Raw genomic sequence first — 26,225 nt, forward strand, 5'->3', positions numbered from 1 at the left:
TGGAAAAATTTTCCACCATCAGCGCCGTCCTACGGGCCTATCACCCTCTATGGGAGTAAAAGCCACATTCTAGTTGAACTTGGACCTTACGCTGGGCATGGCAGATGACAAATTTTCCAGTACACGGAACCGGGTAGACACACAAGTGCATCACCCCTACGTGCTGAGCTCATCCCTTTTCGCTCGCAGCTACTCGGGGAATCCTTGTTAGTTTCTTTTCCTCCCTTCATAAATGTTAGGGGTAGTCACACAATATTTGAGGCCACGGTTTTAGACACAGTGTGTCCTCGAGTCAAGTTTGTACGCGCGCACCGATGTGGTCGTCGCACTCGAACCGAGGATCTTAAATGTTTTGCCACCACATAAGGTAGCAAAACACCATGCTGCGTGCGTACTCTCGTATACTGTATCGATTTTAGACCCGGGAGCCACCCGGTCTACCTCAGTGCACCGCCCCAGCAGTCGTGAAAGCCTCATTGCTCGGAATCTGTGCAGTCTTTCCAAGCTTGTTTATAACCCTTATAATCATTCTAGATACGCTCTAGTCATTGTAATATTATCACGACTGCAACCTTTCTTAGTCATTTGTTACATTTTTATGACTGCAACCCTCGATCGATACCTACGAGAGTACAACACAGTTAGATGTATAAATACAAGCACTCAAAATTGTGTACATCGCGTTGTACGATGTGTATTATGCGTTCAACTTGTCAATGTTCATGTGTCCTGTAGTTCACATTATGACTCGCATTTAAATGCGGTCTTCATCGATCCACGAGCCGAGTGATCCCCTGCCTAGGGTTTGATGGTTTGTTATGCATTCGCATGTATTCAAAAATGAAACACTGTTTTGATGGTTGCACAGTACTGCAAGAGTTCTGTACAGGATGACCAGACCTACCGTGCGTGTTTGCACGGACCACGCGTACCGTGGTAGCGTAGCGCGTTATAAAATGAACCTATCACGCGCTCACTCGGTGCCGCGATATTGACTAGCCAGCCTTTTGGTAGTTTACTCCGAGAGCCATCCATACTACCTCAATGTACCGTCCCAGCCGGGTAGTCAAAACGGCTGGCTGTGTGCACGCTCTCGGTGGTAGATACGTACATGCATCTCCGAGTGCGCACCGCTCCGCAGAACCGCGTATGACGTTCCCGGTTCGATGGTGTAATTTTCATATACGCTCATGAACGACAAAAATACACCTCTGTGCGCGCACACGACAGCCCTCACATCGACACACGAGTCGGAGTACACTCGACTCACCTCAATGTACCGTCCCAGAAGGGCAAAATTCACATGTCCAAGCCAAGCCAACTTTGCTTCTTAAGCCAACTTGGCTTAACATCCCTTAAGCGAATTTGGCTTAACGACGACACCTCTGTGCGCGCACACGACAGCCCTCATATCGACACACGAGTCGGAGTACACTCGACTCACCTCAATGTACCGTCCCAGAAGGGAAGTCAAAGCGGCTGGCTGGGTGCGCGCTCTCGGTGGTAGATACATGCATGCATCTCCAAGTGCGCACCGTTCCGCAGAACCGCGCATGACGTTCCCGGCGTATCCCAATTAGGAATAAATGTGCATCGAATAAGCATTTTACGTGCATTAAATGTAAATTAGGTGCAATTTGTAAAATAAAATGCATGGGAAAGAATGTACACCGAATGTCCACTGAATTCCCATCGAATGTGTAAAATGCATTAAAATGCATTCGAAGTGAGCCACCCTTGGGGGAAAGTAATTTTTTCGTGTTCGGAAACATGTCTAATCTAATCTAATCTAATCTAATCGAACACAAGCGCAGCCAGTCCGAAGAAAGCATCCTGGAAGAGCTTGTGGTTAGATTACGCCCCAAGTTCTTTCTTGTCAATATTAATAATTGCAGTACATTCGAGTTACCTCGATAATGTATAGCAAAAATTAAAGCGGCCAGGCCTACTGCGTTGCATTAACCGCAGAGACAGATTCTGTGAACGGACCACATTTCACAGAATCAACAGGGGAGGAAGGATGCGTGGACATACCGTACCAAACGCTCCGAATAAGAAAAAAAAAACAAAAAAAAAAACATGTTTTTTTTAAATTAAAACGTTCACATTTTTTTTTGCGCGATATTTGATGTTCATTATTTTAAAGCAAAAAAAAAACTCGTCTTTTGCAACCAGTTTCATTAAGATTGATGCAGAGAATCATGAGAAATAAGCGAGAAGATGCCCTTGAAAACCATAGCTCTTGGTGGTCTCTATGTCAACATGTCTACTCAAAACTAAATATTCGCGTAATTGAATGGCATTCACACTTAAATCTAGGATGTTGGAAAAATGGCTATTAATTTCAAAATTGCGTTTATTTTTACAAGAATTGAACTTATGATTTCATCGCTTAAGTTTAATCGGACAAAATGATTTTTTTTCCAAAATCTTTCAAATATTCAGTAGAAATTTGGTAATATTTGGCAAATTATGCTATTTGAAATGCTCAAATTTATTCCAGTATTTCTTTAATGTACACTCAGTTGTACAATGAAAAGTTTATTTCATTTTGTTTAGATAATCATTGACTTTTGGGATTATTTTTTATAAGCATTGAAATTTTTGAAATTGCATTCTCAATTCTCAAAAATATTTTTTTCGAAATTCAATAAATTTTATTTATAACAAAAATCATGCCATATTGAAACGGTTCTTTCAAAAGGCCGGAGTTTTAAAAAGAACCGCGGTTCTTTTTTTTGTGAGCCACGGTTCGTTCGCTCTTTTCAGTGAACCGACTCTTTGCGTGGTTCTCTCTTTTTTTGCCCACCTCTATTGTTGGCAAAAATAATTAATAAAACAGATACATTATTAGGCAGTTAGAAAAGAGTTACAGCATTGAACACAGTTAAAGCATTTTTTGTGAAGAGTCGACAGAAAACTTCAAAATCCGCACGGCAAAACGGCTTCCTTTGTGCAAATCCGATTCGCAAATGCTGGGTTGTAATCGGGCGACGACATCATCCTCATTTCCTCTATCTCCGTGCAATTCTTCATCTCAAAAGCGATTCTTACGTCATCCGTTCCGTTCTTCATGCCAGAGAACCATTTTGCTTCGGCCACAGATAGACAGACGTGAATAATTGAAGAACTTTTTTTTTCTACGCGCTGTCAAACTGTCAAAACCGTGTAAATGGGTAGTGGTGGATGCAAAATGGTCGTGCCGAATTTCGGATCATTCAAATTGACCGTTGTATTGGTGATTGATTGTTTTATTTTTTGGAAGAGATTCAAATCGGTTTGTCTGTGCTAGGACGCATTCGTAGAATTCTGGAGAGGAAAAATACCCAAGTTGGTTGGTTGGGGTTGAATTGGAGTGTTTATGTGTTTTAATGTCTGTCTGTGTGTGCGCAATGTTTGCACAAGAGGATGCAAACCGTGTGTGTGTTTATTTTTCATTTTCAAGTAGCTTTTTATTGCCGTAATCAAATTTTTCAATGTCGCGGCCATTTGTTGTTCAGCGGAAAAGAGTGTAAATAAACATTGGAAAAAACATTGACGCGGCGTGAAATGTTTAACGGGATATGAATCAGATCAGTTGATGGTTTGAGGAATTAAATGTGGAAATTTGCTTTGGAAATAATAATAAATATGGTAGCGAGCAGTTGATTTAACGGAATTGTTAATGCGGAAAGTAGCCAATATTCCCAATAATAAACTTTATTTCATGGTTCTGGAGATAAATTTGTTTATTGTGTTGAAAAAACAAAAAAAACGTTTAAAATTAAACCTTTTCTGCAGTAAATGCAACTTAATACCATAATGGAAAGCACGAGACCATATCCTCGGTAAAAAAATCATCAAAGAAAATGCTTGCAATTTCCCAGAGTCATTTAAAAAATGTCGCTTCTCCCACTCGCTTGTTGCTTTGCAACGTGGAAACTTTTTTTTGACATTCACGTGGGACAAAATTCTCATCGGGATCCTGATTCCTACACCCAAAATTCAGAATCGAGATAATCGTTCTCTCAAAATTTATTGAGGGCTCAGTGCCAAAATCGATAGAATAATGGTACCAACTTACACCATCATAACAAATGAGTTCATTCGTTAGTTGAATCAATAAATCTCCAACAAGTGTCATACATCGACTTCTGACTTCTCCTTGGTCACCAAGCTGTGGTGGCCGAGGCAGCTAAGTCATTGGATTGGTTTGTCAAAGGTCTCTGGTTCGATTCCCGTTGTCGACACTTTTGGTTTTTTGTTTGACGGATGAACTTTTTTTGCAAATGAACCTCGAGAGAATAGTTCTATCGCCCATCTCGAGCTGTGTTCTCTGCGTCCGTGAATGATACCACTATTCTCTCGACTCGAGACCATCATTCTCTCGTACTAGCGCTGCCAGTTTGGGGTGTAATATGACATTCCAAGAGGATTAGAGAGATGGCAAAAGTTTTTTAAACACAGAATTATCTTACTGCTGCATTAATTCCTAATCCTTTGGTGTGTTTATATGATCACAGAAAAACTAATAATTCAACCGATTCACAATTTACAAAATTAAGTTCAAGTGAAATTGGTTTTCAATCGTTTAACACCCAAAAGGCCATGCTCTCTTAGAAACAACATTTTAAAATGTAAAAAAAACATATCTCCGGTTGGTTTCAACCAATTTTGATGAAACTTTCAGAGCAGGTCCAGTTTTTAGTCTAGTTTCAAATGAACTTGGGTCAGAATTCCGGATTATTCCTAATTTATCGCAGATTCCCTTGGGGTACCTTTGTTTTGGCCAGTGGGGTCACTTTATGTTTACTAAATATTTTTCTTCAACAGTATAAAGTTTTAGTGGAAAAAACAGAAGTATTATCAAAAACAAATACTCCTATGCGTATATGGCATATGATGACCCCTCAACATATCCCTGGGACCACCGGAACCGGTTCCGTAGTACAACCGTGGGGGACAAAATCTAGAAGTCACAGAAATATGTCATGCGACATGTCAAAAAATATCGACTGGCTCTGAAAAGATGATTGCTATCACTCAAAAGACTTTCTGAGACCATCCGGACAATTTGGCCACCTGGAACCGGTGAATCCGGAACATGGTTCATGGTAGAAAAATGTGATCTGTAATTCCCATAGTGCGACATGTCAAAACACATCTACTGGCTCTGAAAAGTTGATTGCTACCCCTCAAAAGAGTGTCCGAGGCCATCCGGACACTTTGGCCACCTGGAACCGGTAAATCCGGAACATGGTTCATGGTAGAAAAATGTGATCTGTAATTCCCATAGTGCGACATGTCAAAAAACATCTACTGGCTCTGAAAAGTTGATTGCTACCCCTCAAAAGAGTGTCCGAGGCCATCCGGACACTTTGGTCACCTGAAACCGTTGAATCCGGAACATGGTTCATGGTAGAAAAATGTGATCTGTAATTCCGATAGTGCGACATGTCAAAAAACATCTACTGGCTCTGAAAAGTTGATTGCTACCCCTCAAAAGAGTGTCCGAGGCCATCCGGACACTTTGGCCACCTGGAACCGGTAAATCCGGAACATGGTTCATGGTAGAAAAATGTGATCTGTAATTCCGATAGTGCGACATGTCAAAAAACATCTACTGGCTCTGAAAAGTTGATTGCTACCCCTCAAAAGAGTGTCCGAGGCCATCCGGACACTTTGGCCACCTGGAACCGGTGAACCCGGAACATGGTTCATGGTAGAAAAATGTTATCTGTAATTCACATAGTGCGACATGTCAAAAAACATCTACTGGCTCTGAAAAGTTGATTGCTACCCCTCAAAAGAGTGGCCGAGGCCATCCGGACTCAAACCAGTATGCACTTTGCACTGGCAAAATAAATTAAATTTTCGACAAAAAATGGATCATCGATGCTTGTAGTTCAGCCTTACTTTCAAAACTCCATTATGCTCTCAGAAATTGATGTCACCGGATTTTAATCAAACCAACGCGCGGCTTCAGGACCTATCACAGCAAAAACCTATCAATGGGTTTGGTTTTTTTTCTCGTTCTCTATCATTCACCGTGCAAACAAGGTATCCGATTTATTACCCGTCCGTATACGCTACCGTAACCGGCAAAAAAGGCACAATTACAGTGCGCCATAAATAAAATCAACCGCATCCATTGCCATCAAGTGCACGGTGAGAATTAAATCCGATACTTTTTTGGTGCAAAAAATAGCTTTTTATTTTTTCAAGCTGAAGGAATCTTGGTTTATTAGGGGAAATATGCCCATTTTAAGCCTAATAAGCGGTCGTGTTTGAATGATGCTGGATAATCTGGATTGTTCCTTGAAATTCACTAAAACCAAGTACACCAACGAGTAGAGCAACTTTCTGTGAACATTTCTGTTTAGTTTCACTTTTATTAAAAGTTATGCTATTCATTTAACAAGCATTTAAAAAAATATTTCAAAAATGCATTCTAATCAGTCGAGTGCATTGGGCCACGCCCATTTATTCTATTTTCAGCTTAGTTCTTTTTTTTTCTTCCAGCGCTCTTTTGGGTCTGCTTAGTGCTGCCAAAATTGATGAAATTTTAAGCGAACACTCACGAAAAGTAGCATTCATAGCGAAAGTTTCCTGGCAGCACTTGCTCACTCTAACAGGCGCTGCACCAGCATGTTGGTGGTGTTGGTGGCCACCCTTTGTTCTTTATTTGCCTTCGCTCCTCGCTCGGGTTTCTTCAGCCTTCGATTGGAATGGGTAGTCAAAATTGAAACGTCAAAAGACTTAGCGCGTTGGTTTTTTTGATGGTGCTTGCTAATTATTGACACTTTTCGGGATTATTTTTCAAGTGAGTGACTAACTAATGTGCAAAAGAGCATGTAGCCGGTAGTTGGAAGCAATTTTATATCTTAAGCGGTTTGAAATCGTTAGCGCAAGTGAAAAGATATTGATGGCGACTTTCGTTCAGCAGTTAACCTCTGATCTTGCGTGTGGATGTGTGTGCCACCAAAATGATGAAAAATGGTCTCGAAAAATAGAAATTATAATCAAAAGTGCATTAAATTTGATCTCTTTGTCCAGTAAATGGCATGAATTTCCGTGCTTACTCGAGGCGGTGCTGTTGCTGGTAAGTTTAAAGCTCAAATAGTATTTTTGGAGCTTTAATCGAGCATCAAACTCTCCATATGACGAAGATAGGTGTTTGATTAGAAAGGGTATATTTCCCCTATAGCAGATCATCAAAATGTATGATTCACAATAAGTTGTTCGAAAAGTTATGTAATGCAGGATGAAAACGCTGGTAATATTCATGAATTGTACTGCCCATGTTCGCATGAATGTCCTATATGCAATTACAGTAAGCTGAGAAAAACGCCAGGCAAGTTTGTCCCACACATAAGACTACGTATCTAGAACAAGGTACTGGAACTTTTTGTTTTTTTTTTTTTCTGAAAGAGCGTACGATTTTGAACCAAACTGCACCACTAACTCAAAAAGAAAGAATAAGCTTATAGGACATTTATGCGAACAGGGCCAATTAAGCTTATTTAAATATACTTTGTATTCATCTGTTAATTTATTTCTACAACAAAATCAGAATTTCCTGACCAATTTTTTTTTGTAAGCGCACTTCTTTTGTGTAAAAAATGTTACCTCTGTATTTTTTCATATTTTTTCAAAGGAATAATGTGTCATACTAAATACATTCAATTGGCAAATAGTAATCCAGTAAGCCAAAACAAATCCAAAACTGGTCGCTTTGCCAGTAATATTTACAACAAATCTCAACCAATAGAAATGTCCATCATTCACTTGGCTAGATTCATTCCGCCAAACACCAAAAACTAATCAATTTTGACAGTGCCCACACATGACTAGCGAGTGCCCTCGAAAGCGCCATCGCACCAGACACGAGGGCGGGACCGGAAACCCGGGGTGGTAAAACGACTATCTGGCTGGCTGGACGCGGCGTGGCCGGTCGACGGAGATCAATCTATGAACGGCACAGAATATTGATTGCGCATATTGCGATAGATTGAATTTCCCGCGGCCACGGCTGATCCGCCGATTCTCGCCAACCGACGCGTGTGTGTGTGTGTGTGCATGCTTTTGAAGCTAGAAAGAGATGGAAAGGGGAAGCTATACAATGCCAATAACAACAATAATAACAACAACCCATAAATATAATCAAATGATGACGCTTCAGCTCTCGTGAAATATATAGAATAGAGTGTGTTCAAAATAGCGCCTCTATCGCAAATCAGAGAGGGCATTCCGAGATGGTTGCGATTTCTTTGAAAGCATTTACCATTTTATGGTAAATGCTTTCAAAGAAATAATAATAATACTAATGATAAAGAATAATTTTAAAAAGCAATAAAGTAACTTATGTAAATAAAACTCTTTTAGTATGTTATCACACATTTAGGATATTTGACCATACCGTTTATGTTTTATAAATTTCTTTAGTTTTTTTTAAAAAACATCCAATTTTTTTAACATCCAAAATTTATAAAAGATCAGATTTATTGCAACCGAAATTTGATACAGTTTTACAGATAAAGGGTGTGCTTCGGTAGAGTCGCTGGTCGGCGGTTGGACTTTCAATCCAAGAGTCATCTGTTCGAATTTAGGGGTGGATGTTTGGTCCACAAACTGTCCCCAGACCAGATCGAAGCGAGACAATTAACATTTCGACGTCGTCGTGCTATCTTGTCGCACCCGCCATTTCGACGTTCCGAGAAAATCGCGTTTTAATGTTTGACCTTGAATAAACAAAAACAAAAGCCGCAATGTAAACAATAACAAACACGTTTTGTTTGGCTGACCATTCTGTGCATTGTCCCGAAGTTTGGTTAATGTTGGTTGCTGAAGTCCCGAGTTATAATTACAAATGTTTACGGTAGTCTAACTTGTACGTGCGTCAAACGCGTTCTGACCTGAAATCCCTTTGCCTTTTGTCGCACTTACATCAATTTTCAGGGAGTGACAAGATAGCACGACAAGATTGAAACTTCTTTCATTTTCGGAGATCTTTTGGTTTTCAGGATATTTCAGGATTGAAATCGAATTTTGGGGATCTGTGAAGGTCAAAAGATGAAGCATTGTGAGCTGCAAAAAGTGGCGTCCTTAACTCAATTTGGCCCAAAATGCACGTACGACAAGTTAGCACGACGGCGACGATTTCTGCTCTTTGAGGTTATGTTTGCGAATTATGTTTTGTAAAATTCCAGCGTTCAAAACAAACTGAAATTATTCAAACTGGAACAAGATTAATCTCTCAAGATTTACAGAAATCGAATTTCACAAAATTGAAGATTGTAGGGATAGTTTCTCAAACTCTAAGTGTGTAATATGTTCTGTCTAAAATATTACCTTTTAACTTGCAAAAAACACCATACTGTATATGTCTTGTCTATAGTGAAAGAGAGAAAAAGAGTGAGAGAGAGAGAGAGAGAGAGAGAGAGAGAGAGAGAGAGAGAGAGAGAGAGAAGGATAGAGCTCTTTACTATCATAAATAGAGTAAATAACAAAACTGCAGTTCAGTTGAACTCTCTTTCTCTCTCGCACGTGATTTGCGAGCGCGCGTGTTTGCGTTCGGTGAAGTGTGTACACAAATAGTGCAACGATGGGCACACTATTTCGATCAACTGGTGTGTGATGCACTCTCCGGTTGGCCAGCTAGTTAGTTAGTGGCGCGGCAGTCGCAAATAAACAACAAATGAATGGTGTCAACGAGGTTAACAAAGTATGAAGCGTAGGTCGGGATGCAGCTTCTATGTAGTCTTGAAAATTAATTTGAAACAATTTCTTGAATTTTGCACTGAATTCTATATTTAGATATATATTTAACAAAGAACATCAATCGAAAGATAAAGTGTCAATCATTTACTGACAGCTTAAAAAAAATCTCTTCCCTCGAACTACCTGGAATCAAAGTGCTCGTCTATATATAACTTCAAGAGTATTGTTCACAAGCCATCTCTTCGTGTTTGACATTGCGTAATAATCAGCTAATTAACATTCCTGCCGATGCAGAAACCCACATCACTCGAGAGCAGGCCTTTACCAGCAAGCCTACATCACTCGACGTGTTCTCATTAGGTCGTCAATGGGTGTAGCGTCAATGGCAACAACCCTCCACCCCTCGTTTTCTAACCTGCCACAACCTGGCTGCCGGGCTTCCGGTTGCGATCCTTTTCCTTCCGGAACGCCGGAGTATTGCTATTGTTTTCTAAATTTAACTCTTTCTGCAATACTTCAAAACAATTTTTTAATGAAATTAAGTATTTTTTTAACAAATAAAATTTAAAATATTCAACGAAGCAAAAAGTTTCCGTAACCCTGTGAGCATGAGCATGAGCATGAGAGACCACCCATGGTTGTCCTTCTCCGTTGCTGAACAGGACCGTAATATCCTATCAATTCAACGATCATACGCTTCAACGATCTAATGGTGTTTCCCTTATCAACAGCATGTATGAATGCGCTGAAAAGATAAAACATCAATATCATCAACTCTTTCTGCAATACTTCAAAACAATTTTTTAATGAAATTTAGTATTTTTTTAAACAAATAAAATTTAAAATATTCAACGAAGCAAAAAGTTTCCGTAACCCTGTCCGGCTCTAAAAATAAACCCCAAAGATAAGGCGCCAACGTGGCGACCTTTTTGCGAGTTTAAATTGTCATAACATCAAGCGGATCGTTGGCTCATAATTGACGTCATTGCAGTTTATTAATGAGTGATTCTCGTATTGCAAAATTAAACAGTACCTTGACGTTAAGATTAATTTTGTGCCAAACAATCTCAAGCGTATGCCAATGCATCGGATCGCGATTACAATGTAATACCTACCCCTTCTTTAGCTAACGAGGGCCAACATTTACATTTGTGATCAGACAAATTTCGTCTCGAAACAGACCACTGGGATCTAGATGAAGAGGCGAAATGTCACTCTCAGGGTCCCAATCGAACTGTCAAGTCGGCCAAGTCAAGACCACGCAAGAACAAGGTCGGAATCAATTTAACATATTATATAACAATCACAAGCATTGTAAATCTGTTGTTTATAATGATCTGGTAGTTTTTGTTATGTTTGTGATTGTTCGATACAAGAAACGTACCAGCTCCAAAGAGAAACTACAAGGTGTTTGAAACTTTTCCTGGAACATTTCATTTCCCTTTCTAGATCCCTACCGGGATCGCCTGGGATCGAACCCAGTCCAAAAGGGATGAGATATGTTTTAGAAGACTAAATTTGCAAATAATTGCGCACGACGAACGTTATTTCTTTGGCCAAGCTATACATTCCGAATACAAAATATGAGCTTGATTGGTTCCGACAGGACCTTGCGAATTGATCGGTAAAATTGGTGCGTTTTGGTTTTTGCCAGTTTTGAGCCCATTAGGGACCATTCATAAACCACGTGGGCACCAGGGTGGTTCAAGTCCGGGTTTTCTCGGGGCTACCCCCTGAAATCAAAGATTGACCCATCACTATGCTAAATTCCAAATTTGAGTCATTGCTTAGTGGTCCAGATTGCAAAATTAAGTGGAAAATGGATTTTCCGAATAATTGTGAAGTTTTGGGGCATTGGTTTCTTCAGAAGAGTTGTTGCAAATGGAAAGGGGCAACTTTTGATTTGGTTAAAAATTAGGGTGATTCGCGATTAGGGTGATTTTGAAAATCTAACTTTTCAGGAATACTTTTGGGAAATTTTTCGTCTTCTAGAAAGTTGTTAGGCTTGCCAATTCATGCAATTATGTGGAAGACACTAAAATTGTATCTCGTAATCTACGCCTTCTACGACCAATTTTTTAGAAAGCATCTGAGCAAACCTTCAAAAATCAGTTTTTTGAATGTGAATTCAGGATTATGAGAAAAGTGATGTTCGAGGCACTTTTAGGACTCTAAAAAACGAACATTTTTCTTCTTCGAATGTCAATTTGGACTTAAGGGTCAAAAGTTACAGCCATTTTAAAGTAAAAAATATGCAAATTTAAAACTTAAATATCTCGAAAAGGCGCAAGGTTGCATTTGAAAGAGGAGATTCAGCACTACAAACGCTGAAAAAATCTCAGGGGTGTCTTTCTTTAAACTCGAGATATCTTCAGCTCTAAAAATTCACCATTTTTCGGAAAATCCATTTTCCACTTAATTTTGCGATCTGGACCACTGTGCATTGTGACAACGGGAACCCCTCCCTTCAATCGCTTGAAGTTTGTATGGAAAAAATCGTCAAAATGTATGGAGAAAAGCACCTGCTTAAGTTTGATACCTGTGGAGAGCGCAATAGTCGCCCAATCTTATCAATTCACAGATGTTGGGCCTTCATAAAATTTTGAACAACTTTCCCGAAGACACCATATTTTTAGGACTGTTTACTGAAAACTTATTAAATTCCGAAAAGGGCCCTTTTTGCGCGGACGGCTGACGGGCGTAAAATTGAATGTTTGATCCTTTCGAAAAAATTGATATTGTTTCAAAAAAAAAAAATCACGAATGTTTCATATTTTAACATTTAAAATCGGAAAATTTGTGGTATCGAGATATCGACATTAGAAAATGATGGGTTGTAGTTCAAAAAAGCAAAACTCAGTCAAAGATTGTTTGCGCATTTCTGAAAAGTTGACATTTGTCCCTTAAAACATATCAGAAAATAAATAAATAGAGTTTTTTTGCAAATCAAGCATTAGTAACAAAAAGTAAAATTAAAAATCATCAAAAAACAATTTACCATGTATCATTTTTTTCAGTGTAGTCCTTATCCATACCTACTACTTTGCGAAGACATCAAATCGATCAAGAAATTCCTTCAAAAGGTACAGATTTTTGAATTTTCATAGATCATTTTTGTATGGACAGCTGCCAAATTTGTATGGAAAATTATATGGACAAACTAATGATGCAAAATGGCTTTTTTGGGCATACAAAAGGCACCAAAAATGTTTCAGCCGGATTAAAAAACACAAAAAATAAAATTATATAAAAAATACCGGTTTGGCAGAGAATTGCTCCACAAAAACCTCATGAACCCTTTGGCATGTAATATTTGATCAATTTGCACTTTCGCAAAAATGGAGAAATAATCGATTGCATTCATGTTTCAAAAAAAAACTGAACACGATGCTTTTTGAACACAACTGAGTGACCGACCGACTAAATTTCAAGCTACTCGTTATCACTCGATAAACCCGTTCATGAGCTTAAAATGGATAAGCTGTTAATCACACATTTCTACGTTGCAATTTTGTGTAAATCAACAGAAGACATATTCTTATCGGTTGGGTAATCTTCTGGTGAGGAATATAGAAAAAAAGAAGCTCCAATTCACCCAACTCACCGTGGTGTAAACAAGTCGTTGCCCGTTATGCTCGGTCTCATAAATATAAATTGTAGATATGTGTATGTCGGCAATAAATATTCGCCGGCGAAATGTAATATACGGCGAGGAAGATTGGGGACCGGCTTGAAGAACGTTGCTGCTGAATCGGTACCCAAGGAGCAGTTAAGCACTCGCGCTGAATCTCAAGGTTTGGCTGCTTTATCGGCAACAATAAATAGAATTTATTATATTTGAATAAACTAACTGGCAAGATACTAACCATGCACCAGTGACAGCGACGCAAGTAACACTAAACTAACCCCAGAATGGCATCTTTTTGTGGTTACCGTCCTCCCGGATGATCACTTGCATCACCGGCACCGGCTGGATGGGAACTGCTACGGGCTTGGGGACATGGTGATACATGATATGCTTCTCCACGTAGATTGGGGGTTGAACCTTCTTGGCGACTGCCGGTGGCGGCGGTGGCGGTCTCATCTGAACAGGAACCGGATAGACAACCTTGTGGGTTGGAACCAGCTGAGGTTTCTGGTACTGAGTTACAACCGGTTGATAGAGTATAGCTGGCGGTTGCTGGTATTGATGTTGATAATGCTGCAATTGTTGCAGAGGGTTGATGTGATTGTTGTTGATTGGTTGTTGCTGTCGAAGCAGTTGATGATGATTTTGCTGCTGCTGGTTGATGTGATTGTGCTGGATATAATCCGGCTGGGGAATCCAAGGCTGTTGATACTGCTGGTACTGCGGACTTCCTTGAAAACGGTGGGCCTGAGCATGAACCTTTTGCACTTCCCAGTCGGACAGCTGTTGCTGATATCCATGAGCCATGTTGTTGATTGTTTCGACACGAGGTTCATGGTTTACCGTGGTCTGTCGCATATAAGGGTAATTGCTGAAGGCTGGCAAACTATGCTCAACGTCATTACGTTTCTGGATGTCATTTTGGCTGGATTCTTCCGCCAAACTGCAGGTGAAAACTGTCAGTACAATACCCAGCACAAATAAATCCTGCAATAAGAAGCAATTAAGTAACAGAAAATTTTCAGCAAAAAAAAACGCAAATCCTACCTTCATGTTGACCGTTCCACCACTAGGATGACTGACTAGAGCAAGCGATCGTGGACGAGTGATGCTGACCAGTGGTCATGGGGGTCGTTTTATATACTTACTGTTTCCAGATGCGATCGCAGCCTTTCGCCATTTCGCTGCACATTTGACGTATCTAATTCATTAGTGTCTTTGGACTCTGATGCATTATACCGACTGCGCAAAGCCATAGATAAACAAATCAAGATAAAAAAGACTGGATATAAACTTTAGATCGAGTTTTGAGGTCAATTAATTTTCTAGGTAAAAAACATTTAAAAAAAAAACAAAATTGTTTCCATTTTCGTAAAACTTTATGAAATTCAACTCTCTTATTTGCATTTGTAAAATCTTTTGAAGCTTGTGCCAGTAAAAATCCGGGATTGGTTTGACTTTATGTAAATGTGTTTTTCAGTGCCATCCTGTTTTGGCTACAATTTCTTCAAATATTCCCGATATTGGCAACACACAAACTTATTTGATATTTTTGGTCTCGTAATACTTTCAAACATAAATAAAATAGTTATTACTCAAAAAACAATTATTTTTAGCAATCCCGTTTTTGGCAACACGACTTTTCTACACATTTCCTCGTTAAAAACAACTGATGATAGAGACTTTTCTTCTAAATTGTTGATTGAAAACCATTATAAAACATCACACACACAGCAAAAAATCCGATGGTAAAATCGCATGCAAAAGCATGCACATCACCTTCGTCAAAATAAACAGTGAATATTACACACTGCATGTACTTTTTTTGAAAACACAAAAAAAAAACTGAAACCGACGGGATTCAAACCCAGCACCTACAGTAAGGACTGGCGACTTAGCCCACTCGGCCATCAGACCGATGAAAAGCTGTAAAGATAAACGCATATATGAGCTTGACATTTCGGTCAAGTAGGTTTTCCATACTGATGGGCTACATATTTCAGGGTGTAAAAAAAAATCACATAAAATTGCATAAAATAATGCAATATTTATTTTACACCCAGGTCTTTTACACGCAGTTGGATTACTACTTTTTTAGCTGTGGCAATAATGAACAATTTAAAAATTTACGTTGATTTTTGGCAAACAAAACTGTTTGAAAAATTAGTGTTGCCAAAAACGGAAAGTGCACTGTAGTATCTTTTATCATGAATCATCATCTCGACGTCGTCGTGCTATCTTGTCGCACCCGCCATTTTGACGTTCCGAGAAAAACGCGTTTTAATGTTTGACCTTGAATATTCAAAAACGAGAGCACACAATGTAAACAATAATAATCACGTTTTGTTTGGCTCACCATTCTGTGCATTGTCCCAAAGTTTGGTTGAAGTTGATTGCTGGAGTCCCGAGTTATAATTACAAATGTTTACGTTAGTCTAGCTTGTACGTGCGACAAACGGATCCTGACTTTCCTGGCCTGAAATCCCTTTGGCCTTTTGTCGCACTTACATCAATTTTCATGGAGTGACAAGATAGCACGACAAGATTGAAACTACTTTCATATGTAAAGTGACAAAAATGCTCGGAGTTTTTTCGGTTTTTGTTGAATATCTCAGGATTGAAATCGAATTTTGGGGATCTGTGAAGGTCAAAAGGTGAGGCATTGTGAGCTGCACAAAATGGCTTTCTTAACTCAATTTGGCCCAAAATGCACGTACGACAAGTTAGCACGATGGCGACGATCTATATAATGAAAAAACAAACTTACTTTACTTAAGGGTTGACGATGTTGACGATGGTTAACAATGTTTATTGATGGTTCTCAAACAAAAGTAAGTAGTTTGTTTTCTTAAAAACACTTTTCCGAATTCCCGATTTCCGCAACAACCCTGTCACATAAAATCAAGTCGTGCTGCCAAAACGGCATAGCATTGTAATAACTTTGAAGTTTTGACTTATGTTTGCTGGATACAAAAACTTAAAGTAAAACACATGATATTTATGTAATGCCATTTTTATGTAATAATTTTAATGCCTTTTAAAATGCGCAGTGACTAATTACTTTAAAATTTATGCATTTAATTTTCGATACTTTCCTTAGTCATTCATTTTTGTGGAACTAAACTTGAACTGTGTTTATTTTTATAATTTATAATTATTAATGGTTTTAGAGTAAATTTTTAAAAGTTTCTATATGTTTTTCAAAACTTAAGCCAAAACGTTGGATTGATTAAAAAATGGGCATACCAGATTTTATTTCAATTAAATATAATCTGTTGAACAAATTGATGTATCAAAAATTTGGATAGATATTTTTTTTTTCATGTTAGGCCGTTGCAAATATTTTTCAAAGTTTTTTTCGAAAAACCTCAAAATTTTAATGAAAATTATACAGCCATCCCTCATATTCGGAACAGTTTACAGATCGGCCAATGTTCAAAAAATCATAGTAAATCAATGATTGAACTTAATAATTCGCTTTTACCTTCATTTGAAAGCTTAGCAAATTTTAACTTTTATATCAAGTTTTTGAAGAAAAACTTTGACCCTTGACATCCACAAATTCGGAACACTTTTTTCTTACGGATGTAAACAAACTTAGGTTCTCTCCATGATTACATATTTTTTACAAAATAATGACTTCAGGCACGAACACCAACGAAACTCATGTTTTATAAACGGTCTGATTACTTTTTTTGTGAAAATATCTGTTAAATTCAGGTGTTCCACAATTGTGGGAGGCACAATAACATTCCACAATTATGAAACAGGCAATTTGGAGGCAGTGTTTTGCTGCTTTGGATAAAACAGTCTTGAAAAGAGGTTTTTATTTAAAAAGTACTACTTTTACCCGTGAAATAGCAAGAGAATGTCCAAATGAAAGTCCTAAAAATAGTAGGGTCGACAGAAAAGTTGCATTTGGCATGTTATTGACAAATTACCACAAAAGTGTTCCGTGGGTTTGTGGGTGTTCCGAATATGTGGGATTACTGTAGTTTAATCAATTGAAAACCATTTCAAATGCATTTTTCCGCGTTTATAATCATATTTAGCATGTTTGAACTCCTTTGAAAACATTTTAAATTTTCATGAAATACCAATGTACAGTCCCACGAAAAGTTTTTTTTGCGAAAAAAAATTTCCGTCAATACCTCGATATTTTTAAAACTCATGACTGGAAAGCAACTGTACGCCTGTAAAATGCATTTTTAAATACTTTTTCATCCAATTGTTAAAACCTAGGCTTGTAATTTCAATTTATATAAAAAAAATTTGCCCCCCCCTCGACTTTGGTCAGAGCCGAGGGACATAAATTTCATAAAATATTTGCAACGGCCTAACTAAACCCTCAATTTGCCCCCCCCCCCCTCCTTTCAAATTGGTCTAAAAAATTAGGGGACAAAAAAATATTTTGAGCATGAGCATGAGCATGAGCATTAGCGTGGCTCACGGATATATGAAAAAGACAAAAGTGTTCAATTTCGAACGCCTCGACCGAAATTTTGTAGCATTATAATCGCAAAAGCTAGCCTGAAATTTTGAGCGCATTTTGTTAATGTTTAGTTGTTCCACTCTTAATCTGAAGTTATAAAGAAATTTCAATAAATTTAATTTATTTATTTTCAACTTTTTAACTCTTCTTCGAGAAAGTTTTCCTATGCCGTATGATTTTTTTCAGAATAGAGGTTTCTCATAGGTTTTGATCCGGGGAACAACTTTGTAGAACATCGCAAAGCGCTAGGAATTAATCCCGGAAAGATACAGACAAATTTTTAGAGAACGTTGAATTTTGTTTCCGTACTCCAAAAAATATCCTGTATCTTTTCGGGATCAATTACTAGCGCTTTGCGATGTTCTACAAAGTTGTTCCCGGATCAAAAACTATAAGAAACCTGAGAATAGGAAATTTTGATTGGGTTTTGGGAAACTTTCTCTATGAAGAGGTTAAAAGTGAAAATTTCCCATAGTAAATTTTTAGAAGTTCCATACTAACTTCAGGTCAATGGTGGAAGAACTAAACCTTAACCAAATACGCTCAAAATTTCAGCTTATGTTCTGGGGCCATATTGCTACAAAATTCCGGTCGAGGCGTTCGAAATTGAACACTTTTGTCTTTTTCATATATCCGTGAGCCACGCTAATGAGCATGAGAGACCACCCATGGTTGTCCTTCTCCGTTACTGAACAGAACCGTAATATCCTTTCAGCACTACTGATCATAGGCTTCGACTATCAAGTGGTATTTCCCTTATCAACAGCATGTATGAATGCGCTGAAAAGATAAAACACCATGATTTCCAGAACAAGATCAGTTGCGAATAGGTAACAGTCATTGGCCACCAACGGCGCCCGCCATGTCAGTTTGTAGATCTCGATTTTAAGGGACGGGAATGTTAGTTAGCGCAGGTTGCTACTAGGGCAGCTGATTTACTCTGTGCTTACACCCCACGAGCGCCAGGAACCTGAAAACTTGTTAGTAGGATAGGGTGTTTGGCCAGGATTCATCATAGAAGATGATAATGCGACCCAAAATCATAGTGTTTGTTGAAAGGTATTATATTTTATTCTCAAGGCAAACAATCGGTTGCTGCGGATGAGACATTTCCCGTTTAACTATTATTAAATTTTTAATGAAATGGTTTAATCGTAGACAGCCGGCTGTGGAAAGATAAAACCAAATAATATTTATTTATAAAATGAGGTGTCAAACGCAATGCTGCAATCACAGATTAATCCACAGGGAGCAGTCCGAACAACAGTCATCGAATTTTGTGGCTGCGTTACCTACCCTTTGGTATCGTAGCTGCGTTATGCGTTTCCTGATGTTTCCTGATGAATATTTTCATCAAAGTAAACTCAGGGGTTTTTTTTATAGATTTGTTTGTTTTGATAAGTGCTGAGCATGGAATGGCATGGTTCTTTAGAACATTTAAAAGATCTTGGGAAGCTGTAAACTTTTAGCAACTGTTTGAAGACGACCACCTCAAGTGAAGTTTTTGGGATCTTTGTGATGAACCTTTTAATCAGTTGGAGCCGTACGTCCAAGGGGTCAATTAATCCTCCTCATAATGCTGAAGTTTACAATAAATCAAAAACCCCGTTAGACCAGCTCAGCCGAACCAAAATAGTCGACTGAAATTGTGCTAAATTGGATTGGATTGGATTGCTTCCATCCAAACAGCCTATCCGAACTTCAACCCGGTGGCCAAGAACGCCAGCTGTGGAAACTGCAGGCACTGGGTCAATGCTTCAATTCAGCCCAGTATGAGGATTATAAATTAAAGTATACTAAAAGCAAACTAAAAGCAAAAATCTTTCATCGACACATATTTTTCTGGTAAATTAATTAGAAATATTAAATTGGTAAATTCGACAATTTGCTCTTTTTGTCCACGACAAAGCGTACGGTCACAACAGTAAACTGTATATTCCGACTTCAACGCACTGGTGAACCGCAACAGCTCCAGAAATCTTCTTCAAAATATTCGCACAAACAACCAACGCCCTGAACTAACCACATGCATTCTTTTTGATTTATTTTAGAGTTATCAGAAAAATCACATTGTTGATTTTGGAAATGTGAAAAAATTTGACAGCTTACAGAAAAGTCATCAGAACCTAAGAGCTCTTAGATCTGAACGCTTGAAAAAAGTAACGCTCAAATGTCAGTTTGCCTCGAGCGTTACGACAACCAAAAGTTTAGCTGAAGGGGGGATGTACCACGATGTACCGCGTAACGCAACCAAAAATCAAATGCCAGTGCGCCCTCTGGATTACTCTGTGCTGCAATGATAGCGTAGTCTGATTTTTAATTATTTAATCATTTAGTTCATGAATTTGTTACGGAATAGACGCGACGAACTCAATCACCAAGTGCCTTCCGATCTTCTTTCTGTTAGCTAGATAAGGTATTGATTTTCGTTGCCTCTCGAGCTACGATGCTATGGAGAGGGCTTAACACACAAACAACCGACGTCGAGCCCTCCGAGCTACGGAGCTATGGGAAGGTCTTTTCAACACAAAAAAGACTCGCGCACCACACGACGTTCTTGATGAATCAAAAAAATTTTGCTACGCGATAAACCTAACGAACTCGGATCGTTTTTATCGAAAACTATATCACAATTCACGACAAAAATGCGAAACAAAAGGCACACACAAAAAAAAAGATCACTTTTCACTCCGAATATTTTTTTACGACCACGCGCTCCCTTTGCCAATTATGCACTCTCAGGGGACAAAAAAATATTTTTCCAAAAAACTTCAAAATTTCCATGAAAATAAAAGTCTAATCAACTAAAAACAATGCATTTTTCTGCAATTTAGCATGTTTGGGCTTGTTAAAAAATGTTTTGAATTTTCATGAAATTTCATAGTACCGCAAAAAAATATTTTTCGCAAAAAATAAAATTTTTGTCATTACTTAGATATTTTCGAAACTAATGATGGCAAAACAACTGAACAGGTGTATAATGCAAATTGTAAAAAAAAATCAATAAAATGTTGAAACCATGGCTCGTAATTTCAATTTTTATTTTTTTTTTGTGCCCCCTCGACTTTGGTCAGAGTCGAGGGACATAAACTTCAAAAAGTATTTGCAACGGCCTTATTAAAAATGCAATAAATTCATCATTTTATTTCATTTTTGGAAAAAATAATGCAGGTGCTGAGTCTACAATAAATAGCTATGCAAGAAAAGGCTAGCCATGCGTGATATTTTGACGGCTTTTTGGGTGCTTTTTTCTTTGGTTGTCTTTATCTCCACTCGTTAAGGGGGCTTTGTCAAACGATATGAACCTGGCTGAATTAATTTAACCTAGAAAGGTATAATTTATTGAAAGTGTACTACATTTTCATGCAATGTCATAGTGGCAGCAGTGCGCTTGAACCTGTTTTTTTTTTCAATAGGGAATGTTGGTTTAATTCACTTTTCATCGTTACTGATGTATCCTTGTATTCTAGTTAGCAGACTAAAATTTTCTAAATTATGTTTTTTTCTCATTCATTCATTTTTATTATTAATTATTTGTGGTGTGGTTAGCTTCCAATTAAAGGAAATTAAGTCTTTCCAAATGAGTTCGCCAACCAGGACCAGAACCCCATTCCGCGGTTGCGGTCAGCCGGCCCGTCCAAACAAGTGCTCTCCAATTAATATACCCCGATCGGCAATCATTTCGTACTTTTTTTTCGTCTTCCCGGGGGAGGGAAGTCAACCAGCCAAACCCGGGGACAACAACAACAACAACAACCCTTAGGAGAGGACCCTCCCATTCCGCGTCAACGATTGATGGCCCGGTAATTGAATGAAATTTTTCATTTTACGCGCCAGCAACCATCAAATTTGTTTTCCCAAAATGTTTCCGGTGCGTCGTCGTCGTGCGGCGGCACACCCTTCTACAAAATTGGGCACATTTTGGGAGGACCTTTTCGCATAACGACGCGCAAAAGTTGTTATGATTCGATTGACTCCGGCATGTTCAACTGTTGCTTTTGCGAGCGTGTTATTCGAAATGTATGAGCTTTAAGTACTTTCAGAAGATTTTTACTCCCAAAGTTGTTAAATGCCCGGCCATCAATCATGCTTACGTATGTGCGGCCAGCACCGCCAACCCGTCAAGGGATGAAGAAAAGGCATAATTTAGGATCCGTTTCGATGATACTGAGCCTAATCATATTTGACACATGATAGGACTTTGGATGGATTGTGGACTTAAGAGCGAGTCCACGAACAGGGCATACCCCTTTGTATGGGACGTCGTTTGGACCTCACCAATCTGCCTGAAATTTTCAGGGGTTGTTTGTACATATATAACTAGCATCTGGCCAAAATATGAGCACTCTAGGTCAACGGGAAGTGGGGCAAATCAGGACACAAAGTTTGATGGTTCAAAAACGTCAAAAATCTTAAAATGGCTATAACTTAGGCAAAATTCAATTTAATTTCAAAATTCAAAATGCATCTAAAAGGGCTTGAAAAATGCAACAAAATGCAGGGTAGAGCATCTCAATTGGTTATTTCTAAAGGGAGTTATTGGCATTTTAGTGAAAAAATAGCATAATTTTCAAACTCAAATAAAAAAGTGTTCCATCCAGATATCAACTCGGTTCGACCTGCAGCTTGTAGAGGACATCTAGGACTACCATCTGAGACTGAGAACGCTTTGGGTAAGGCAGTTTAACATATTAAATGGACACTTTTACTTTTAGTGATTTTTTTGGTTGTAAATTTTTGCTCTTAGATCCCATTTTTGGTGATAATTTTATCATATTCGTGTTCCTGAGACAATTTTACAATAGAAACATGTATAAAAATGTGTATTTTCATCCATTGTAACCCTTTAAAAAATAAAAGTTAAAAAAAATTGAGAAGCTGCTTTTTTCTGGTGTCATCTAGTATCCTTGGAAACAAACTTGATTTTCAATAAATGTGAATCGAAGATTTTTTTTAACTTTTATTTTTTAAAGGGTTAAAATGGATGAAAATGAACATTTTTATACATGTTTCTATTGTGAAATTGTCTCAGGAACACGAATATGATAAAATTATCACCAAAAAATGGGATCTAAGGGGTCCCCCGAGCAAAAATTTACAACCAAAAAAATCACTAAAAGTAAAAGTGTCCATTTAATATGTTAAACTGCCTTACCCAAAGCGTTCTCAGTCTCAGATGGTAGTCCTAGATGTCCTCTACAAGCTGCAGGTCGAACCGAGTTGATATCTGGATGGAACACTTTTTTATTTGAGTTTGAAAATTATGCTATTTTTTCACTAAAATGCCAATAACTCCCTTTAGAAATAACCAATTGAGATGCTCTACCCTGCATTTTGTTGCATTTTTCAAGCCCTTTAGATGCATTTTGAATTTTGAAATTAAATTGAATTTTGCCTAAGTTCTAGCCATTTTAAGATTTTGACGTTTTTGAACCATCAAACTTTGTGTCCCGATTTGCCCCACTTCCCGTTGACCTAGAGTGCTCATATTTTGGCCAGATGCTAGTTATATATGTACAAACAACCCCTGAAAATTTCAGGCAGATTGGTGAGGTCGATGCGAGATGGGTATGCTTTGCTCGTGGACTCGCTCTTAACATGTTCGTTTTCCCCACCCTCGTCGTTAGAATCAGAATATTTTGGCTCATTTATCATGAATTAGTGCCGCTTGATTGACGCTTGGAGAGAGTTAGTGACAGCTGTGTTGCGGGAAGATAACTTTCCACGGATTATCTATAGATAGAGTGGATTTCCTGGGTTGACTTTAATGTCCATATTGTTTGCACAAAAAATATTTAAAGTAATATCCAAGAATATTTTCCATAATTTAAAAATGTTGAATGCTTTTTAGATTTTTTTTAATTTCCAGCATTTTCACTATACTATAACAAATAAACTGATAAATGTCACCTTTGTAGAAGTAACTTTTACTGTTTTGCGTGTTTTGTTATAAATGCTGCTTTTTAATAATTTCAAAATTGATCGTACATTTTCAAACACTTCATTTAAAGGTACCAGATAAAATAATATTAAATTTAAACAAACAGTTCTCTCAGATTTCGGTCATTCGATTTTTTTTTTGTATTTTTTTAATCCGACTGAAACTTTTTTGGTGCCTTCGGTATGCCCAAAGAAGCTATTTTGCATCATTAGTTTGTCCATATAATTTTCCATACAAATTTGACAGCTGGCCATACAAAAATGATGTACGAAAATTCAAAAATCTGTATCTTTTGAAGGAATTTTTTTGATCGATTTGGTGTCTTCGGCAAAGTTGTAGGTATGGATATGGACTACATTGGAAAAAATGATACACGGTAAAAGTCGAAGTTTTTCATTTTTTTTAAATTAGTGCACATGTTTGCCCACCTTTGAAAAAAAAATTTTTTTGAAAAGCTGAAAAAATTCTCTATATTTTGCACTTTTGAATTTTGTTCATACCTGGAGTTTTTTTTGAAAAGGTCCTTTAAACCAAATTTTCATTTTTTGCTTTTTGGGTGTTTTTAGAACCGCCTTGAGTCAGGGGTATTCAAAAACACCAAAAAGCAAAAAATGAAAATTTGGTTTATATGACCTTTTCAAAAAAAAAAACTCCAGATACGACCCTTAGTGGCTGAGATATTGCCAGGCAAAGGGTTAAAAACAGGAAAATTGATGTTTTTTAAGTCCCACTCAAACAACACACCATTTTCTAATGTCGATATCTCAGCAACTAATGGTCCGATTTTCAATGTTCAAAAGGGCCAAACATTCAATATTACGCCCTTTTAAAATGTTAGTCTTGGTTTAAATTTTTTGATAAAATATGTTTTTCGAAAAGATCGCAACAGGGTCGTATCAACAAAGTTCAAAAGGGCAAAATATAGAGAATTTTCTCAACTTTTCAAAAATATTTTTTTCGGTATTGTTCAAACATGTGCCCTAATTTAAAAAAAAAAATTAAAAACTTCGACTATTTTCAAAAAGTTCACCTAAATATGTATTTTACTCGAAAACGGTGTACTTAAGTACTTTTTGATTGAAAATTTTATTTTACATCGAAAAATGAAGTTGAAAAATTTTTGCGACCAAGTTTTCGGTTTTTAAAAAAATCAGTATTGAATTCATAACTCGCTCAAAGATTTTTTGCACAACCTGGAAATTTCTGAAAAGTGGGCATTTGATGTCCTCTAAAACATATCAAAAAAAAAAAAATAAAAATAGTGTTTTTTTTGCAAATTAAGTTTAAGTGACAAAAAGTTGAATAAAAAATCACCAAAATTTTTTACCCTGTATCATTTTTTTCATTGTAGTCCATATTCATACCTCCAACTTTGCCGAAGACACCAAATCGATCAAAAAATTCCTTCAAAAGATACAGATTTTTGAATTTTCATGCATCATTTTTGTATGGCCAGCTGCCAAATTTGTTTGGAAAATTATATGGAAAAAATAATGATGCAAAATGGCTTCTTTGGGCATACCGAAGGCACCAAAAAAGTTTCAGTCGGATTAAAAAATACAAAAAATAAAATTTAAGCAAAAAGACCGATTTCGTAGAGAATTGCTCATACGAGAAAATAAGGCAATAACAGAAATATAAACCGTTCGAAAGAAAAACTAATACGCTTTGTTAATCAAGTGTATCTCTTTTTTAATAGCATTTTGTTTATTTATTATTAATCATAAAATGTATTAAATTTTCTCCTGAATTTGCACAGATTTAGCTTAATTTTGCACCATGGAGCAGTTCTCCACAAAATTGGTCGTTTTTTCACAAATATTAGCAGCTGAAAATTAAGTACGGTTTGCGTAGCGCTCAGATTGTCCCTTAAATGCCTGGGCCTAATGGAAGGAATATTTCAAAAATGGGCAGAAAAACATAGTTTCAGTATTTTTTCTGCAAGGTGGCGCGACTCTCGCCCAAAATTGTTCAAGTGTTAGATTCAATTCCCTTCAACTTTGCCGATGGGTCCAAAACGATCCGAGTTGACCTTGATTTGTGGTGATTTTTTTTTTGTTGGAAAAAGTTTTTCCTATATACTTCCTATGTACCCCTTATATACATTCATGTATGTAAGCCGATTTCTTTTCATCGCATTGCTAATAAGGATCAACTCGGATCTTCTTGCACCCTTCGACAAAGTTGTAGAAAATTGAACCTCCTACAAGAATCTCACAATTGGGCAATTTTGTGCGAGACCTGTGCCACCTCGACGTCGTCGTGCTATCTTGTCGCACCCGCCATTTCGACGTTCCGAGAAAAACGCGTTTTAATTTTTGACCTTGAACATACAAAAACGAAAGCACACAATGTAAACAATTACAATCACGTTTCGTTTGGTTGACCATTCTGTAAATTGTTCCGAAGTTTGGTGGAAGTTGGTTGCTGGAGTCCCGAGTTATAATTACAAATGTTTACGGTAT

The 26,225-nt window shown here is 37.7% G+C and overlaps 1 protein-coding gene and 2 pseudogenes across 4 annotated transcripts; all 3 read right to left on the minus strand.

Moving 5' to 3' along the window:
- LOC119770868 overlaps window positions 1-265 on the minus strand; it is a 3,303-nt pseudogene extending 3,038 nt beyond the window's left edge.
- A 392-nt stretch (window positions 266-657) lies between these two features.
- Window positions 658-806, minus strand: LOC119770871 (annotated as a pseudogene).
- Window positions 807-9,635: 8,829 nt separating this feature from the next.
- Window positions 9,636-14,505, minus strand: LOC119770661 (altered inheritance of mitochondria protein 3-like). 4 transcript variants are annotated; one of them, XR_005278935.1, is made up of 4 exons: window positions 14,375-14,505; window positions 13,566-14,314; window positions 13,304-13,499; window positions 9,636-10,444 (listed from the first exon to the last, which is right to left on the minus strand). XR_005278935.1 is itself a non-coding variant. In XM_038265977.1 (3 exons), the coding sequence occupies exons 1-2, from the start codon at window positions 14,378-14,380 to the stop codon at window positions 13,601-13,603; spliced, it is 720 nt and encodes a 239-aa protein (XP_038121905.1). In that variant the 5' UTR covers window positions 14,381-14,505; the 3' UTR covers window positions 12,929-13,499; window positions 13,566-13,600. The 4 variants fall into 4 exon arrangements, 3 of the variants coding, with proteins under 3 accessions (XP_038121905.1, XP_038121906.1, XP_038121904.1); XM_038265977.1 differs by lacking the exon at window positions 9,636-10,444 and having other exon boundaries at window positions 12,929-13,499; XM_038265978.1 differs by lacking the exon at window positions 9,636-10,444 and having other exon boundaries at window positions 12,929-13,502.
- Window positions 14,506-26,225: the final 11,720 nt, after the last annotated feature.

This window comes from Culex quinquefasciatus, chromosome 3 (assembly GCF_015732765.1).
Source record: "Culex quinquefasciatus strain JHB chromosome 3, VPISU_Cqui_1.0_pri_paternal, whole genome shotgun sequence".
NCBI classification, from domain to species: Eukaryota; Metazoa; Arthropoda; class Insecta; order Diptera; family Culicidae; genus Culex; species Culex quinquefasciatus.